At 39.6% G+C, this 20672-nt stretch overlaps 1 protein-coding gene across 1 annotated transcript; it reads right to left on the minus strand.

The window, feature by feature from the left end:
- Positions 1-675: 675 nt before the first annotated feature.
- On the minus strand, positions 676-15764 carry LOC119742784. Its single transcript, XM_038218957.1, has 7 exons — positions 15554-15764; positions 9344-9662; positions 8632-8806; positions 7331-7424; positions 4454-4720; positions 2189-2919; positions 676-687 (listed from the first exon to the last, which is right to left on the minus strand). The coding sequence occupies exons 2-7, from the start codon at positions 9616-9618 to the stop codon at positions 676-678; spliced, it is 1554 nt and encodes a 517-aa protein (XP_038074885.1). The 5' UTR covers positions 9619-9662; positions 15554-15764.
- Positions 15765-20672: the final 4908 nt, after the last annotated feature.

The raw sequence follows: 20672 nt of genomic DNA on the forward strand, positions 1-20672 counted from the left end.
TTTTGACTGGCTGCAAACCATGCAAATTGTTTCCTCTCAGAACAACTTTCTTAATGCTGCCTGCTGATGAAAAAAGAGAGAACAACGGCTCAATATCAACGTTTGTCAGATGATTTTCACGTAGCTCAAAATATTCGAGGGAAGGCACACTAGCGATTGTGACTGGCTGCAGACCGTGCAAAGTATTTCCCCAGAGAACAACTCTCTTTACGCTGCCTGCTGATGAAAGAAGAGAGAAAAGTGGCTCAATGTCGTTGTCTCTCAGACCACTTTCATATAGGTGCAGTTCTTCAAGGGAAGGAACACAAGCGATCGTGGCAGGCTCCAAACCGTGCAAATTGTTTCCTTGCAGAGCAACTGTCTTTATATTGCCTGCTGATGAAATGAGAGAGAAAAGTGGCTCAATATCACTCTCTGTCAAACCACTTTCATATAGGTGCAGTTCTTCCACGGAAGGAACACTGGCGACAGTAACGTGCTGCAGACCGTGCAAATTGTTTTCACGCAGAACAACCGTCTTTATGCTGCCTGCTGATGACAGAAAACAGAAAAGTGGTTCAATATCACTCTTCGTCAGACGGCTTTTACATAGCTCAAAGTATTCAAGGGATGGGACACTAGCGATATTGATATGCTCCAAACCGTGCAAATTGTCTCCTATCAGGAAAACTGTCTTTATGCCGCCTCCTAAGGAAAGAAGAGAGAAAAGTGGCTTAATATCACTGTTTGCCAGACCACATTCAACCAGTTGCAATTCTTCGAGGGAAGGAAGACTTGTCTTTGTGACAGGCTCCAAACCGTGCAAATCGTGTCCCCTCAGACCAACTGTCCTTATTCTGTCTGCTGATGAAAGAAGACTGAAAAGTGTCTCAATATCACTGCTTTTAAAACCACATTCGACAAAATAACATTCTTCGAGGGATGGAAATGGTTGAATGTTTTGTTCAGACAGTGTATCCAGCGAAACTTTCCCTCTTATTCCGACTTTTTGCGTGTTGGTTTTTGATAACAATTGGAAAAGTTTTGCAAGGTTCCATTCGCAGTTATGGACGTCTATAAAAGCAAGATATTTCAATATCCATGTGGAGTTATCCAAGAATCTCTCCCATTTGATGCCATGAAGTTCAAGGTTTAACGACGGCTTACATCGAATGTGCGTCAGTATATCCTCTAAAATATTGAAGTCAGCATCTCGACAAGTAGCACTAATTTCCTCTGTGTCAATTCTGTGCAGAGTTGCATGTTTTGAGGCGACTTCAAAGAAATAATGCGCAGCCGCGAGAACTTCGCCTTGGAGTTGATATGGAAACTCAACCTTCCCAGTTTCAACAAAGTATTTCACGAGGGATTCTGACTGAGCTTCAAATAGGAGCAACATCGAGATTCTATGTAAGGACTTGTTCATTTCATTTTGCTTCAAGAGATCTCCAATTTGCCTCAAAATCACCTCGGCGACATTTGTGTTTAGCCCACAGCAGAATCGCAGTACGTATTCCAAGCTTTCCACATCACCATGCAATATACGAGACAAGTATTGATCAAAGGCGTCTCTGTCATCCATTGACAAATCTACAAGATAATCCGCCGCGCAGTATTCCTGGAAAGTCTTGTGCAAAAACGAAAAATGAGAGACCTTCCTGAGACCTTGGAAAGTCTGTTTTTTGGACAACAAGCCAACATCAGAGGCCCTCTCAAAAATCTCCAGGTCCTTTGACTTGATTTCATCTTCACTGAAATGAAGCATTTTCCCATTTGGATTTAACAAACCTTTAAGAGCTATCCGACCAAGTGTTGAAACGTGTGTCTCTGGTTCATCAACTTTCTTGTCTGTTTCTTTACTAGCCTTATGCTGGAAAAGCAGCTGAAACTCATTCCGAAAAAGGTGTGTTATTTGGTCAGATAGTTCTCCCTCATCTGCCCATGTGTGGCACATCAGCCACAGAAATAACGGTATCTCGGCTGAACTACGAAGCTTTTCGGATCCATTCACCTTTTTAAGAAAGTTGTTTTGATTAGCATGTCCAAAATTTTTCAAGTATTTCCTCACGTACTGTTCCCTGTCTTTCTCGTCAAAGCCCACCAAGTTAATTTTTGTGTAATGTGCATGCATATTTAGCAATTCATTTGCCGTCTTCTGTCGGCTTGTAACTATAACCTTGCACGACTTAAGTGATTTGAACGATAATACATCGTTCAAGTCAATTCCGTCTTCGCACTGTGCATCCTTTACTCTTTGCAAGGAAATCTCATCAGCGCCATCTAACATAATTAAAACGCTCTCTGGGTTTTCATTGATGTATTTTTCCAAATCTGAAAATTTCTTCTTCAGTTTCCTGTCTGTGAGAATTTGAGTAAAAATGGCGTCGATGATGTCCAATTTCTTGCCCATTCGATTGACCTCGACCACAAAGACAAGCTTGTACCTTCCCAGAACTGATGTGGTTTCAGGTTTTGGTTGGTTTTCATTGGGATCCTTCTTGGTTTTCAGATATAGATCAGCCCAATCGTAAGCAATCTTTTTAAGAAGTGTGGTTTTTCCGTAACCCGCCTCAGCTCTGATTAATAATCGATTTGATTCGAGTACAAGCATGTCTTCATAGGAGTCTAGTGAAATTTTTTGGACTTTTAACCCTTTTCTCCTTTCAGGTTGTAATTTTGAAGGATTACGAGTACTTCTTTGCGATGCTGTCGGATGCTCCGATTGCATGCCTGTCTCTGCCTGCATCTTTGTCTCCGATACCGCGGAAAAAGGCGTTGGTATGTTAGTCTCTTCTTCTAGCTTTGGGTTGATGTACATGTCATCCATCTTTCTAGACATGTGTCTCGCTGATGGGTATGTCGCCACTTTCATCGTCTCTCGGTAATGCGCTGCCAATTCTTTTGCACACTGTTCAACGTCAAAACGATGTCCTGGGATGCCTGTGCAGAAAAGTCATTGGGGTGGGGGTCAATTTAACTTGCAGCATATAAAACGTCGGTCTTCAATTGCTATTTTCCTGGCTTAAACAAGTTTAATTTTATTGAAATGAAAACTTCAACGAAAATAATCCACGACACCTTGTTAATTAATGATTTCTTCACTAGATTGATTTTATTTTTGTCTGCAAGACAATAAACTGGCTCTCCCATTAAGGGTTAACTTGTCCGCAAAATATAAAAGCTTTCCGGATGGTCGCAGACGCCTAATGTTGAACTAAAGAGGTTTAAAAGAAAAAAAACCCATACAAATTGAAAGGTCGTTTAGAGAAAACAAATCTATTTTGAAGAACACTGGTGACCCGTGCTCTTCAAAAAAAGTTTTGCACCCTTTGCTAGCTTAACGCATTTCTTTTATGACAAGTGTCGAAATAGGCCCCTCCTGATTGGCCTTTGTAAGCACATTGGCTTATTAACTGCGAAGCGTTTTAACATACGGTGTGCTTCACAGTTTCGTGTGTGTTTTGGAATATAAGTTTTCGTCCATCAGCAGTTGCAACTTTATGAACAGAAGTTATGCACAGCAGTAATTATCATTTCAATATCGAATTCGATTTTGTTTAAATTTCAATCACTCGGCCCCTTTAAATGAAACAGGGCTGCGACCTTTGTACCACCTATGAGCGACCCAAAAAGGCCAGGACGCTCAATGGTCGCCTAAACCCAGACAATCCTGTTTCTATGTAACTGCTCAAGCGATCCTTGGGCCTCCCTTGAACCACCAAAACTGCAATTTTCGGGCATTTTCATGTCGAGCCACAAGCGACCAGTGCGTCCACTGAGCCACTTGCCTGCCTCCCCTGTGCTTCCCCTGTGCAACATGCAACAATGGTGGCTCAAGGGTTTCCGTGGTTGCCGAATGGTGGCACAGTGGTTACCACAGTTGACGTTCAACGCACGCAATCGGTCGGCCAAAGGAGGTACAAGGGAGGCAGAAATATCGCCCAGATTGACGGTAACATTTGCAACAGAACGGATCTATTACGCGGCGACCATTAGCCCTCCATTGTGCATCCATTCTGCCACCACGTCAATGTTTGTGCCTCCCTTCTGCCTCATTTGAGCCACCTTTAAGCAACCAACCTCAGTGGCGGATCCAGAGAGGTTCGTGCCAGGGAGGGGCGCAACGGCTCATTCGAGTGAAAATGGTCATGTTTGTCCGACTTTTTTGAAAATTTACGGCGACCATGGCGTCCATGGCGATGTCTGAACACCCTGTGTACCTTTGAATTACCTAGGCAACCATTCGGCCTCCTTTGAGCCAGTTTTATGGTCGCACAAGGGAGGCCCATAGGTCGCAGCCCTGTGTAAAGTGGGTCTTAAGAGGTACAACTTATACAAAAACCCAAACCTTTTTAAAGCATTTAATCACTGTGGTATTACTTTTATTTGACGTCTAAAGAATCAGTGACGCAAACTAAATCAGATGGCTCGGGTCACTGCAGTTTAACCAAACCAGTCAAAGGACAGTACACACCTTGTACATTGACTTGCAATGCCAAGTCAGCACGGCCCGTATCTTTCAGGGCGTCTCTCAGCTTCTCAGCCGCGTCTGCGGGGTTGTCCTGTTTCTGCCACCAGGTATTTAACATCTTGAAGCTCTGCTGATTTAACTCCTCTCTGCCGTATTCGAATGCGTCGAGTTCTTCATCCAAGAATCCCAAATAGATGGCGAGCGTCTTCCACTGTCGTCCAAGCCGGCCTGACAAGTTTAAGAAGTATATGCTTCTCAACTGTTCTTCCTCTGGAATGCAAAATCATATAAAACAGTTTGCATTTACCAACTCAAGGGTTGGGTTAAACACGACCAGAAGCCAGTCGTACTGACTGATCAATCATCTTTTACCTTTTCAGCTAACACACGTGTAAATTGTAGTCGGGTACTCTACAACAGATGGATATTATTTTTAAAGCTGGTATATACGTGCTTTCTAGGTGTGGCACCCTGAAAAATAGATTTTCAAATTAAATTGATAACTTTCAAGCATTACATTATTTATGAACTGTTTAATTAGACATCTAAAAAACCAAAAACGGCCACGATAAGTAACCAATTAATTAATTTCGTCCTGCTTCTAATTCAGTTTTGAAGCCCGGTGGGATCTATTGTGCACATGTGCTTTGTAGTAGTGCAGTTATGAATACAAAAGTTAATAGCATATGTTTCAAGTATTTACATACGACTCCACACGTAGCTGTCATAATGTTTATGTTGGCCAGGGGGCGAGTTGACCTGACACCGTACATGCACAGTATACAGTGTCATACGTGTTGCGACCACTCACACAAAAACACAATTTGGAAAACTACGGGTATTAACGATTCAGTGCGAGAAAAAGACGCAAAAATGGCAGAGATTATGATGGAACGTAGGTTGGGTGCATGTAGGTCCACTATGATCGCGGGGCTGCCACTGTTGCGAACCTGCGCGGCCGCAATCGTTGCGTAGCTAGGATCGCACAAGGCTAATGCAAAAAGCTTAATTCCAAAATTAACATACATGTATAATGGGCTCCGTGCTTGCAAAAGTATCCCTTCAACGGCAAGAAAAAGGAAAGTTAGGGAGATCTAGACTGGTTTCCCAGTCCATCTATTAAGGACTTCGAATAGTTATGGGGGAGGATCGAGGGACAAGGGAGACCACGCGAGGACACTATGGCTTAGCTTTTTGCATATTGAATCATTTGTCTCATTCCTTCTTTTGGATAGCCGATAGAGGGAGCTATTCATTTATACAGCGATCACCATGGATACGCACTTTAAGCCAATCAGGAGTGATATTCAGTTCGCGGATCAAGCGCACGTTCATGGCATCGAAAGAACATGTTGATGGATTTGGAAGACGAAAATGCACGACGAAACCACCCCATTTGTTTTTACCCAAACGTAAAACATCCATGTATTCCAAGACATTTCACTTATAAAAGAACACCCACTCATCCTTTGGGTAAAGCCGCCGAGCTAACTGGCATCAAGGAAGCTAACTGGCATCAAGGGCATCATTTTCCCGACCTCTAATTATTTTCAGCGGCGTTACGCCACGCATCCTCTGTGCGTGTGTCGTTAGATGGTCACTTCCATTCTACTCTCGGGTGCATTGCATTAGCTCTGCTCCAGCACGCATACTTAGCCCTCGCCTAAGCCTAACAAATCAGACCCTATGTCGATGAACAAACTTTTCAAAGCTTTCACATTGTGGAGCATGCAAGATTATTTCACAGAAACCTCATGTGAAAATGAGGTTGCAGTTTATTTTCTTGAAATGAATACTTCCAACAAAATGAAACAGTCTATATGACTAAATATGGTATTGGGACGTCCCCGAACCGCGAACAACGAAACGGTATTGTGAATATTTTTGGAGTGTATCATATACTTACAGGAAATCTGCATATTGACCTTTCTTTCATATATTAAATCAATATTGATGAGCTATTCTTTCATATGCCGCTTGTACAAATTTTATAACGAAGTTCAGTGGGTCACGGTGCGGCGCGAAAGAGGTAAAGAGCAGTGTTCAGATTCGCTCGCACGAAGACAAATAACATTGTGCGTGTTTTGGCTGTAAGGGCATGTCAAAATTCAAGCATACATTGAACTAACACTATTTTTTTTCAGATTTTATTACAATATTCTCACAAAATCATCTGAAGTTTCTGAACAAGTGTAGTTTCGGATATCAAGTGAACAATTTGTGCCGAGTACTTCAAATTACCAACATAACAGTGATTTCAATAATGACAAGGGGCACTCGGCATCAATTTCTACAGGCCTATCTCTTTTTTGTCGTTGGCAGCGCTATCAATGGGACGTTTCGCACGGACAACAGCTGGATTAATAAGTCGCACGTACTTAGTGCGCGAACCTGTAGAGTGTGCACACGCGGTGTGAATGTGTCCCGTCCACTGGCCCCTCAAAAATGGTTAAAAACGCCCTCCGTTTTGTTGGCGCAGGAGCCAATTGTTAAAACGTCAGTAGATTTGAATATTTATAGTATTTCGCTCAAAACGTTCTGAAATGAAGCGCGCTATTTAAAACCATGTTTTAATTCTGTATAAAGGCCTGCAAATGCAAACAAGCAATTTGTTTTTGTTGAAGGACATCAGATTTCTTTTAATTTCGTTCAGGAAAGAAATTTGTTTTTTGAAAAAGCACATATATACCAGCTTTGAGAGGAAAATAAAGGTCGCCGTGGTCCGTTTCTACAGTTTTATTAACATATTGTAATGTACAATTTGCAAAGGAATATTGCTGCAATTATGGTGAAACGTCCCTTTTTTGTTTTGAAAGGTGGAATTTTGGTTAAACACTGAATATAACTAATTCTGAGACAGTCTTTTGCCTCGATATTTACCTAATGGTGCACCGCCCAACAAGCCACCGATGCGAAGCTCGATGTTCTGGTCTTGTTGTATTCCATGATCACAAAGGGAGAGTAGGTCACACAGCTGCGAACCAATTTGAATGAAATTTCATGAGACTTCTAGAAAAATATAAATGTGGCACACTTCTTAGCCATTAGACTGACATAATATTTCCAAATTGTTATAACTGTATAAGAGAACCTGACGAGCTGGCACAATTTCGTGCCAGAAATTACCAATCATTTTGTGTTTTACAACATTTTGTTTTAAAAATTCATGTTACAATTACGTGGTTTAAACAATTTTGCGGGAAAAGACACTCTATAAAAATAAATAAAATTTTTATCCCGCCTTTCATCAACAGTTTTCAAACCAAAGAAATACTTCCTTTCGCTGAGTGACCAAAATGAATAGACTTGCTGTAGGCCTATAAATTATTTTTTATTAACAGTTCAGGTGACCAGTCTCTATTCCAATAATTTTAGTTGCACATACCCCAAACCACAAACTGACTCATGATTATCGACAGAATGTACTCTCCATAGCTATATCTATAAACATTCCAGGCTAAAGCCATACAAGCATGGGTAATACAAGGTCATTTGGTTGTACGAATTTGGATGCTGATCAGCACATTACACGAAACTTTCTTAAGAAAAGCACAATGCGCATGAACATTGGCGACAATTTTTAAAGTGGGGGAATATCATATTGTTCCCTCCCACACACACTTATTTTTTTTCCAGAATAAAATTTGCAGCCTATTTAATCATGTAGCTCAGAATACCTGATTCAATAACTCTTAACGCGAAAATGATGTTTAAATCGAAATATTTTGCTAAAACGAAGGGTTAACAAGGTCAGAAATTGCCTCAAATTGCACCACAGAGCGTTTAGAATCATTTTTTTCGTGCCCCTTTATAAGCGGGCTCAGAACCCCAAACAGTGACGGCTGAAGTCGCACTTCGCGCTCACGCGTTAGTTCTTATCTAGGTACGCAACCACGTTTTAGAAGCAATTGACGCCCTTGCGCATAAACTTGAACCCCTTGGAAGTCATTGTTCTTGGAAGTCACATATGATGGAGTCTTTAACTATCTACATTGGCAGAGCAACAATTCAATGTTTATTATGTGGATCTTTCAAATACAACCTACTCGCAGCGATAGATGTTAATTCATTAAAACGTTTACGAAATTATTATTGAATGGTTGTTATACGCTCAGATAAATTAATTTTTAAAATGTGACATCAATTTATTTCTCTTTCCAGTGTAATAGTAAAATCAGCACCTGAAAGTTTCTCCCGATGTAAAGGTGTTGATTTTGAGACTGGATGCCATTTTCATTTTGAATCAATGCCTTTAAATCAGATACGGATGTCTCCGGATCTAATTGCAGGCAAACTGTCTTTGGTAAGAGGAGACCTCGAACAAACACCTGCAATTTCCGTCTCACTTCAACGGGACTGCAAGTTGAAAACACAATAAAATATCCTGCATGAGATGAAACAACAAAACTCTGACAATCATTGTTTTCTAATCAGCAAATTCCTGAAGGGTTTTTAGTATACAGTTTTCACCTTTTGAGTACAAGGAAACGATGTCAGATATTCACCTCAAATTACAATGGATGTTTACATATTATATTAATATGGTTTGGGTAATAACGATCAATTAGAATAAAGAATATAAGAGTAAAAATATCGGGTTTTTTTGCATTGAAATTAACAGTTTGTTTTAGATACAGATTTAAGGTTGCTTGGAACTGTATGAAAAAGTAAACTGAAAAGGTACATAAAGATGCGAATGCGAAATTATTAAATGTGAACTTGTGAACATTGTAGTCAAGAAAATTTGGTGGTTTATTCTCTGTCAAACTGAATACCACTAATCATGGTACGACAAGAAGTGAGACACTACCATCCTACAGGCATGATACATGATGGGGATTTAGTAAACATTTGGTAGATTGAGATTTTGAGAACAATTTCCCCCGTTAGTACCTTTTCATTTCAGTTTTGCTGGTTGTATCGTCTGTTGTTGCAGTTTTGCTGTGCTCAGGATGAGTTACTGAAGCCTCTTTCAGTGGCAGGACGGATGCTCCATCTTCGTCAGAATGGAGTCTTGGCGAGGCTTTGACTGGAAAGGCGGCCATGAATGCCGCCTTACGACTTGGCTTAACCCTCCTCTTCGCACTGACGAGTTTGCTGAGTGAGTGGTTGTACTCCTCGGCCGTGATCCTAGCTCTACCCCGCCGACCAGGGCTGCCTTCCTGCATCTTTGTGATTGAAGTCAGACGTCAGACGATGAGGCTCAACTGATCTAGAATAACGATGAAAAGTTTTAACTATAAATGGCACCTAATAACTATTAAAGGTAATTTGCAGGTAATCATAATTTTGAAATACCGGAATTCCTCTAAGCATGTGGCATCTCCGAAAGAATAAGTTGCAAAAAGTATATACAAACATGCCGATACAAAGTTAACAGTTGAAGTCGGGATAGTTTAATGCCATGCAGTTACCATTGGCATTATATGGCTTGTTCGCGTCATAGTGAATATCACACTCCCATGGGATATTATGGTATCTGATAAACGCTCCTCAAGGCCAACTCTTGCCTCATCAACTCACCCGTTCCCAACGTACCCCTTTATCAATTGCCCTCCTCCTACCTACTCCCCTCGTCAACTCTCCCATAGCAATTAAGCTTCGCGCAAACCTGCCCCTCACAAACTTCCCCTAAATAATAATTTCATTGATCAATTTTAAGTCAATTCGTTTATCGGAAAATCATCAAATTGTGCGGACACCTACTTTTAATTACTGTGAGTGTTTCATAATTTGTGCAATATAATGCTGCAGATCCGTGCTTCGAACATGAAGGAAAGAAAACATTTTGTTTTTGTAAATATGCTTTATAATGACAAACTCATATTTTAATCATCGTCTCATATTAATATACACTTTTTTTGGTGTGAAACAACACTTGTAATAACCTAGATAGAATATAAAACCCAGAAGGATCTAATTTTCTAAGATGTGTTTAATCACAACACTGCACACCCCTTTCTGGGAGTAGAAGAGACACATTGTATGCGTTCGGCTAACATAACTACTCCCCCTACTTAGCAGGATATTAGTTATTACAATTCGGGCGATTCACAATGCAGTGTGCCACCAAGGGTTTGCCACGGAGAGTTCATTTTTACCAGTGCATTGTGGGAGATGGTCGACAAATTCGCAGCGCGGGACTTTGAAATTGTTCATTTTTCCGGTCAGTGGTTTTGTAAGCGTATAATTCGAGAATCTGTTTGCCCATTTCTTTTCGTGTTATCAATATGGTGTTTTTTTGTAAGGCGGCAGAACGCTATGCCCCAATCTATGACATATTAGCTCAAGTTGTCTACCGACACTCATTCCGATGGGCCATGTTTTGTCGACCGTAAACTTGAAAAATGGACTCTCCGTGGCAAACTCTTGGTGGCGCACTGCATTGTGAATCGCCCGAATTGAAATGTCACAAGACTTCATTAATTTATTGCCATTTAAATTTATACATTCCGAATTGAAATTCTAATCTAAATATCCGGGTGGAAGTAAGGAGGAAAAGGGAATCTGTGTGCCACTTTTATGCCGTGTGTCACGCCCCCCCAAAGAAACAAATACAAATAAAATGATAATAAAATCAATCACAAAAGCAAAACAAACAAAACAAACAACAACACAACCAACCCCCGCCCAAAAAAGAAATCCTAAAGGGGGAAACCAAACCAATCAAATTTGAGTTAGGAGGGTTCCATTTTCAAGCTTAAAGGGCTTAAGAAAAGAACATTGAGAATCTGTCTTCAGTGTTGGTTAGGTCAGTCAATGCTGATGAGGGATTAAATTGTGGGTGACAAGCGCTCGGCTCTGCAAACCTGTCGTCATCACTTTAGTCCTTACTATAAGGCGATTTCAGAGAAATACTAGAGGTTCGCGTTTGTTGAGTTACAAACGCAGCGTGGTCGAGCGACAACTTATTCATTAAACACTGACGAGTTAAGTTATGAATATGTTTTGGTAAAAACAGAGGATCACAAATTTAAATCCTTCCCAGTACAATCAATATTTTGTTAAAAAAATGCATATTTAACGCTAAACATTCTGTGTACAGAAACAAGTTATTTCGGGTTTGATGCCGTCATCAGTTAAAAACGGTAATTGCATACTGACTTAGTTCGTCGATGATAGATGTTCACTGTGAAGTTAAAATAACGTATGAAAATATATATGTTTGTATTAATAGCACCTAACTCCTGGTTTAATGACGTCACACCATAGGAGATCAAAAGGTGGACATTGTAATGGATATCATTATTTTGGCTAAAAAGATATAAGACAGGCATCAAAATGATAGAACTTAATTTACAAAATAATCGTTTTCAAATTCTCCCTAAAGTAACTTCCTGTCTAATGACGCTATGAATTTGAAATCTTGCCAAGTTATCTGTGGTTTTTAACGGATGGATTTAAAATTGTAGAAAGCAAATTACATTTTATGTGCCGCTAGGGGAAGCCCTTCTGGATGATAACATCGTGACACTTTTTTGTGTCTTGCATTCCTCATTAAACACTTTTATCATTTATATCTCTGTAGTAAGCTATATTCAGTTTTTATTGCATTTCCGGTAACACTGAAAGTAAAGGTCAAGCAGTTTTGAGTCCGGGAACAGAAAATGTTTCTCAAGAAAAGTCTTAAACTTCATCAAGAAAAGAACACAATATTCTATTTATATATAGCGCAAACTATTTTGCCAAAATTTGCCCTTAAATTGCTTGTATCTTGATACCTGATAAAATCATGATGACTTAACAAAATAAATAACATCTTCTTAAAATGGTTCAAGTTCGTTTCAGATTTCATGCTCATCACGTAAACCGTTCTGAAGAAATTTCGCTTTGTTTTGATTTATTTTGATGTCTTCATCTTGAATTCACCTAACTTTGAACTTCCGGTAGACCCGAGATATTGGCTAAAAAATCAAATTTCTGATCAATCAACACTTTATAATTTACATATTTTCATGCCAAAGACACACATAGTTACTTCGTGAATGGTCTTCTAATGATACTTGGCCCTCAAAACATGGGTTTGGACTGCTTACTTGTGTAGTTATGTGCTTTATCGGCCGAGATATGCCAAAAACATGATTTTCCGGTATTAGCGGCACTAATTTGCATATTCCTATGCCACAGAAACATGTGGTCACTTCCAGAATAATTTTATTGTGATCTCTGACCTTGAAAACAGGGGTTTAGACACCTGATTTGTTCAGTTGTCTGCAATATTGGCTGAGATATAGTGAAAAATAGATTTTTCGGTAACGTTTGGATCACGTTTTAATACAGTTCTTATCAACGGTCATTATAGATTAGTCTCATGTTTAAGCTTTACCAAATGACCGCCACAAAATTATTTCATAAATGTTCATGCTTGAACGAGTGATCGAGTCCACACGGATGTTTTTGGAAGTGAGAGGTCAATTTTTGGCACGATATTTCTCTTTCACGTCATGTGATTTTGCAGTTTCCATAAAATTCCGAGGGTGATTTTTTAAGAAATCAATGTACCAAAACTATTTCAAAAACTCTGACTTTTATCATGTTAATTTCAGGCTCTATATACACGTTTTACATGTATGCACATTGTTGTTTATGAGACACTGTATAAAAGAAAACAAACAAACATGCTGGCTAGTAAAAATGCCCGCGGGCTAGTTAAGAGTCTCTTTCAGTAACCCGGCTGGTTAGTGGACAAAAAAGTTAAGGTCGAACCCTGCAAATGAAAAGGAACAGTGTCTATCAAAAGCTTTAGGCAATGAACGTTAAACCTGCTACCTGTATAAATTACTCGGCATTGTGTTCATGAAGGGACGAGTTGGCCTAAATCTACACTTTTTTTCGAAATTCTTTTTTTTTTCCGGGCGAAATCGGTTATTAAGTAAACAGCAACGAACAAATTGGGGAAGTTATGTTTGTCAAAATCAATCATTAGTTTCACCTGAATCGTATTTTAGTTTTCACGAACAGACACATTCCAACTTTATCACGTTGTTCTATGGGCAAAACCAACGCGCGAATAGGCGTTTAAGTTTTCACGAAGAGACGGAATAAAACGCGTAATGTGCGTGAGATAATTGCCCTGTAAAACAACGCGCGTGTGGCATTTTAAGTTTTCACGAACAATTAAAGACTATGGAGATTAATTAGTCCGCGTACTTCGCAATTATTTGTTCTTATATTCTGTAATTGGTACATTTTTAAGTTTATACATTTCAGCTTAATATCTGTATAAACAATGGTCAACAAGTGCTCCAAAAAAAGAGAAAAAAATAGGCGAAATCTTTTGACCAAAAGTGACCAACTTAAAACCCGACCCAAATTCGTCCCTTATGTTGCTTAAGGGGGGGGGGGGGGGGCATTGCAGATTTCAAGCCAATCGAATGAAATACGCACAATGAAATACGGAACGTAAAAGTTCACGTGGCAATCATTTTCTTGACCATTACAATAGAAGGCTCAAAACTTAAAAGAGGGGTACACTTTTGGAAACAAACGGTTTGTTTTTTGTTTAAATCGAATATCAAAAGTTCAGCCATTTTGCGACATTTCATTTTTTTGGTCGACATGTACATGGTGGATCAGAATGATCTGGACCTATATTAAAGAAAAGCGCTAGCAAATAACACACGTATAATAAAACACTCTGACTACGGTTCCATGGTTCAACAAATTCATTGATATCGCGTTCTGATGTGAAGCAGTGCAATAAACAGCTAGAGCTGTATGTCTGTTTGAAAACAGAACACAGGGCTTTTTTACATTTTATAAATGTTTATGCTATGTTTGTCGTTTGCTGTAACTTTTTAGAGTGTTTAATACAGTTAAAGGTTGTTCACAATGCTTAGAATAATCCCCAAAATAAAGCCTTATCACATGACGTCACATGCCCTCCGATGACGTCATGTTGAAAACCCTTCTCATTACATATTTTGTCACTGTGGTCTTGGTTTGAAGCAAGGTTACAGTCAATCCGATGAAAGGAAGTGTGCAATTTTGGAAGCAGAATAGAATTATAAAAAATTATAAAAAATCAACCGATGACGTCATTGTGACGTCACTTCGAACTTTCTATACTTGTACCGTTATCTACTTACCGACCAAGTTCATTACGATCGGAACTTTCCTTATGTGTGTTTTAAAATATCGCATTTTTTGATGACGTCATGATGAAGTCATACACTTTTCAAAATGTTTCGGCAAATACCTATTACCTAACGAACCAAATACAAAAAGAATTTTGAATTTTGCATGTTGCGTTCGTGAGATATGGCTTCAAGGTCCCAAAATTCAAATATTCATATAAAATCGCATGATGACGTCATGATGACGTCACCTTATTTTTTTAACCTATAACACATCCCGGTCTACCGACATACCAAGTTTCAACCCAATCGGATTTACAGTTCCGTAGATATAGCACTTCAAAACATGCACGTTTGTGATGACGTCACGTGACCCATGATCACGTAATCATGACGTCACTCTTAGGGACACAACTTTGCTATAATGACAATGCATTTTATTTTCTTGACAAAACCCAAATGGTCTCAAATATCAACAAACAGCACAGTAGCCGAGGATGCATGAGTGGCAAAGTGCTACGGGCTAAAAATTTTAAATGCAAAACAGGGACACTTAAAGAGGCAAAATCGGGACGGCAACATTATTTAACGGGACAAACATTGTATTTTGCGACGAGTTAACAAAACCCTTTGGCAGCCTATCCTGAAATAATCCTTTTCTTTACGATTTCAGAAAACCTTTAATATGCAATTTTTTATTCCCATTTATATATACAGCGATTGAACCAAATATGGAAATTAACATCTTTGAAATACAAGTCTCTGATGGGTACTTTTCAATGGGTATTTTTTTCGAATCGGCAGCAACATTTCTGCAAAATCGGCAGCCCTCGTGACCTGCAAAAAAATGTAGCTATCTCTAGCTAAAATATCTGAACTCTCAATAGTCTTTGATTTAGATGGACTGACTTGAATAACGTCAATGTTGATATGTATGGGCTTACACTCTGCAAGTGGATTTATGGAAGTAATTGTGACATATTTTTCTTAGTGACATACAACATTTGAAGTGTGATGTGTTACGTACCTTGTATTGGCGCGTTGGCAGCCCTCCCCAACGAGTCCCTAATCCTTCAGAGACTGGTCTCCACCAGCGTTGACTTTATCCTGATACAAACGTCTATGTCTCTCCTCTCCTTTGCAATTTGAAACCACTCGGTTGGCTTTGCGATGCCCATGCATCCATGATACGCCTTCGTCGGGGGTAAATCTCCAATGTGACTCGCTACTGGCTTCGCGAGCTCTTATAAATTGTAATCATGAAATATAGTGGCGTGATATTTTCTGCAAAGGCCGGCACGGCCCAGAGCCTCAGCACAATGCATCACAGGCCCTGCCCCGACGCGCTCGATTGAGTGATTTCATTGGCTGCCTGACGACAGTTTTGCGTAATTTGACTATCAATAGCATTATTTCCTCGATTGAGTGATTTCATTGGCTGCCTGACGACAGTTTTGCGTAATTTGACTATCAATAGCATTATTTCCTAATAAGGGCCTGATAGCCGCTACAAGTGGCAAAGCCCCGGTTTTTTTTGGAGAATTGCCAAACATGAACAGCATGCGGCAGGGCATGCTATTCCGTCTGTTTGCAAGATCTCATCTTTGGTAGAACTTGTACCTTGAACCTTTGAAGTCCCCGCCACATAATGCTCTGCACTTGTGTATTACGCATGCGCCCGGAACATGGTGGTTATTTTTGTACATGTGGCACTTATATTATGATTGTTCCAAAGCACCTAGTGTAATGCAGATCCATATTTCCTTTTTTTTCAATACTTTTCTCATTGTCAAGTGGCTTAGTTCCAACCTTTGATAAGATCGTGACCGACTGGACCAAAGCATAAAACCTGGCAAACAGACTCTTTTAGTCCTAGAGAAGACATTTGGAAAGGGTGCCGTGCCACCTAAAATTCTTTTGGAAAGGAGCCTTATTTGCATGTATCTTACTATCCGTTGCTTAATATAAACATTGTATTTATTTACATATTTTGGGTTTTTGGGTTGACCTACCCTTACTTAAATAACATTTTTCTAAAGCATAATCGGGTGCACCACGAAGTGGCAAACCATCCATAGGCTTTGTACACACCATACGTCACTTTGTTGTGGGACTAACGATATAAGCCACTACATATTTATGGGAACCGTGAAACATCCAACATGGATTATACCCTGTGATTCTCGCTCATTTACTTTTCCCCCAGATATCATCAAGTAGTCTTGCCAAACCTCGCTAATGATCAACTTCAAACTCACAAATATGATTATACATGTATACTGGCACATTTTGACCTTTATATAATTATGTGGAAAATCTCATCAACAATGAAAACATCTTGACACGTAGGACTCCCACGATAAAGAAGAGGTGCCCGTAATTTGGACTAAAATTGGACGAACGGTTGCCTAGCAGGGGTACTTGATAATTTCAGGGACATCACAAAATTGACCTTTAACCAAAATGACGTTGAAATTATATAAACAACCATAATCTAATATTATAACAGATTATCACAGGCCGCTGTTCTTTTACAAACTTTTCACATTAACTAGAAATGAATAATACGAGATCAATATTTTGTTTAAGCGCTCGTAAGTCGATAATACGTAGCTCTGGCTCTTTTTGTTAAATTAAGTACGTTAGAATACCTTTCATGATTTCCATCAGGCCTTAAATTATCCAACATTGATTCTTGGCTGTCTTATGTAAAACTGAATATCAATATTGACTTACTCATACCAGGGCATACTTCAATATTGTGGTGTTTGCCCTGTTTAATTATTAAACCGTTGACGCACATCAACAAGAATGTGTTTATGCAATGTACGTCTGTACCAACCTGACTCATACGACTCACAGCCAAAAAAAGGCCACTTCAGTCCACCTGTTATAGGTTTCAGTTTCGTTTTCATGTTGTACTTTAACCCCTATGAATAGTGTGTGGCATCAGGTGATTTGCAATGTCAAAGTCGCATGGCTTTATGGACTGGTAATAAGACTATCTAGGTAAAGTGGCGAAGCTGGGTTTTTCTTCTAAATATCGTTTGAATTCGGACAAAAGCTTGGAACCTTGGAAATGTTTTCAAATTATCACTGAATCTAAAGAGGTACCCCTTAAAATTTGACTAAATTTGGGCGGACAGTTACCTAACCCGGGGACTTGTTTGTTTGCTTAATTCTCGCGATATCTGCCGGATAATGGCTGTCCAGTGTTCCCTGTCCCCATAACATCCAGTAGTTCTTCTTTAAGGAGGCCTGTATCGTGGCAAAGGCTGTCAACGTAGGTAATATTCGGTCCTCCTGTGGGTCGTCTGCCATGGGAGGAAGTCCAGAGCACCAGGCTGCTGACAGCAAGCTCAGGATTCATGTGACAGTGCCGCGCAAATCTTAGTATCCTTGCCCTGAGCTTGTCACTGATTTTTGGTAGTGTACCATGCAAGGCTGTCTAAAGTTGTCCGCTGTAAGGGAGAAAATTAGGATTAGCTTGCAGATTTTTGAAAAACGTACGTGGATGGCTAGAGTTGTCCTCGATTAGGGGGACTAAGTGGCACCAGAGGGGAAATGTTTGGGTGTTTGTAAGTCCTGGATGTCTAGAGTTGTCCACAATTTTAGGGACAAAATTTACATTATTTGGCAGAAATATGAGTTCAGGATCGGGAAGAACTTATTAGTCATGGATGTCTAAAGCCGTCCACGTTTTGGGGTCAAAATTGCCACTATTAGGCGAAGTTTCGAATTTAGGATCTGAAAGTGTACTGTTCGACACGTATTTCTGCGTGGATGGGGGGGGGGGGAGCGTCTCCGCGATTTGTGGGACACATTGGCACTGCTGACGGAATTTTTTAGGTCCAAATCTGGAATAATAATGATTAACTGATAGTATGGAGAAATGTAAATACACAAGAATAAAACATGTATTTTTATTCCTCCATGCTAATATGGGGGCAAACTCCAATGTTTAGATGTTTGACCTGGGTAATTGTTGAAGCGTTTTTCTCACATCAACAATAACTATATATCGACAATGCTTGTATTACAATGTACGTCAGTACCAACCTGGCTCTCGTGTCGTTTATGCACTTTAACCCCTGTGCATGGGGTGTGGTATCAGGTGATTTGCAATGTGTCAAAGTCACAGGGCTTCATGGAATGGTATATGACTATCTTCAGGGTACAGTGGCAAGGCAGTTTCAAGAGGGTAAAAAAAATAGGCAAATATTGACTCAACCTTCCATCGCCGAAAAAAAAGAGACAGGGGTTTTAAATGTACCAGTATTTAAACATTGTAGTTCCATGAGTCTCTGTAGTTGCTGGTAAAGGTACTATCAAATGCAAGTCAAGACTGTCGTTGATCGTTAATGTAGTGCGTCAGTATATATAGCATTTGCAGTGCGTCTTTATACAACTCCTAGAGTTTTACCGCCATCAGCATGATTAAATGTTGTATTTACTCCAAGATCTTTGTAATTCGGGCATGAGCTTGGGAATTCGGATTTTTTTCCCCCACAAATCTGAGGATTTGAGGAAAACCCTCCAAACCGCAGTCAACTTTTATAAGCTTTTATTACGAAGTTTGGATGTATTGAATGGCGAGCTTGTGTTAGGATGTGTGCCGAAAAAATACATGCTCATGTTTGCCAAAAAAAAATGTATTGTGCATGCATAAACAATAAATGTGAGCTTCAAGTTGATGAGCCAAAAGTGCACTTCAGGAAAAGTAAGGATTACGCATGCAAAAAACACTTCTCGCAGCACTTTATGAGTGTAGTTATTATATATTTTTGACAATATCGAAATATGTGTCACAATAGTTGTTGTTTTTATTCGCATGCATTGTGAAGACGACTATCTCGTGAAAATTTTTTTTTTTGTGTGCCACTTTTCTAATCGAACAGGATGACAGTGCCATTACAAATGGAATTTTCCCGAGGTCATCTTGTGATTTCCATACTCCATTAGTGGCCACGCCGACCGCAATACTTGACCCTCGAAACATGGGTTCAGACACTTTACTTGTGTAGTTATGTGCTATAGGCCGAGATATAAAAAACACACATAATTTTCCGGTATAAGCCGCACTAATTGCATATCTCTATGCGTCAGACACACGTGGTAACTTCCATAATAGTTTTATTGTGATCTCTGACCTCGCAAACATGGGTTTAGACACCTAATTCGTTCAGTTATTTACAATATTGGCTGAGATATAGTGAAATTTAAAATAGATTGTTCGGCAATGGCGGCACTAATTTGTATAAAAAACAATACGTGGGACATTTTTTGAATCTTTTAACATAGCAAATTATTGTCTACGCATTTTTTTCTGATCAAAAGACATCAATTAGAACTTAATTTCTGAGAGGGAACGATAACCCAGGGCTTCTTTCCATATTCTGCGTAAAAAAACAAGTATCGACTCGCAGCGCAGCGACCATTTCACTCCTCATTATTATATTCATATCATTGGGCAATCAGTGCCACGAAAGAGAGCAGCTAGTGCGAGCGTAGTCATGGCGAGCCATGCGAGCCATAGCGACGAGGTTGAATGAAACGGATTCCCATAACCATTTTGACTTAATATAGTTATCACAAATTCTATCGATTATTTCCTATTGAATATTCCCTGTTGATTATTTCCTATAAATTATTGAATTTGTTTTTGAAACCCCTTTTCTCAAAAGTATACGTGGTCTGGCTCGTCAATTTATCCCACAATGGTGCTTTATTGATTATCTGACAATAAACATCTACATCAATTATCTGATACTTGACTCCAATATTGTGGCGTTTGCTCGGGTTAATTAACTTGTTTACGCGCATTAACAACAGTTATCTGGATAATGCTTTGATAACGATGTACGGCTGTACCACACTGGCTCATCTTCTCGGCGGTTCACAAAGATAACAGGGTAATTAAGTCAAAATTTGTTTCGTTTATGCACTTGAACCCTATGCACTGTGTGCGGTATCAGGTAATTTACATTGTCCAAGTCACATGGCTTTATGGACTGGTGATAAGACTATCTTGGTGAAGTGGTGAGGTTGGTATTTTCCCCCATACCTTTGGATCATTTGGGCAAAAAGCTTGGGAACTTGGGAATGTTTTTTTCTCTTCAAACTTTCTTTAAATGTTTGGATGTTGT

The sequence above is a fragment of the Patiria miniata genome, unplaced genomic scaffold, assembly GCF_015706575.1.
Source record: "Patiria miniata isolate m_02_andy unplaced genomic scaffold, ASM1570657v1 HiC_scaffold_6, whole genome shotgun sequence".
Lineage (NCBI taxonomy): Eukaryota > Metazoa > Echinodermata > Asteroidea > Valvatida > Asterinidae > Patiria > Patiria miniata.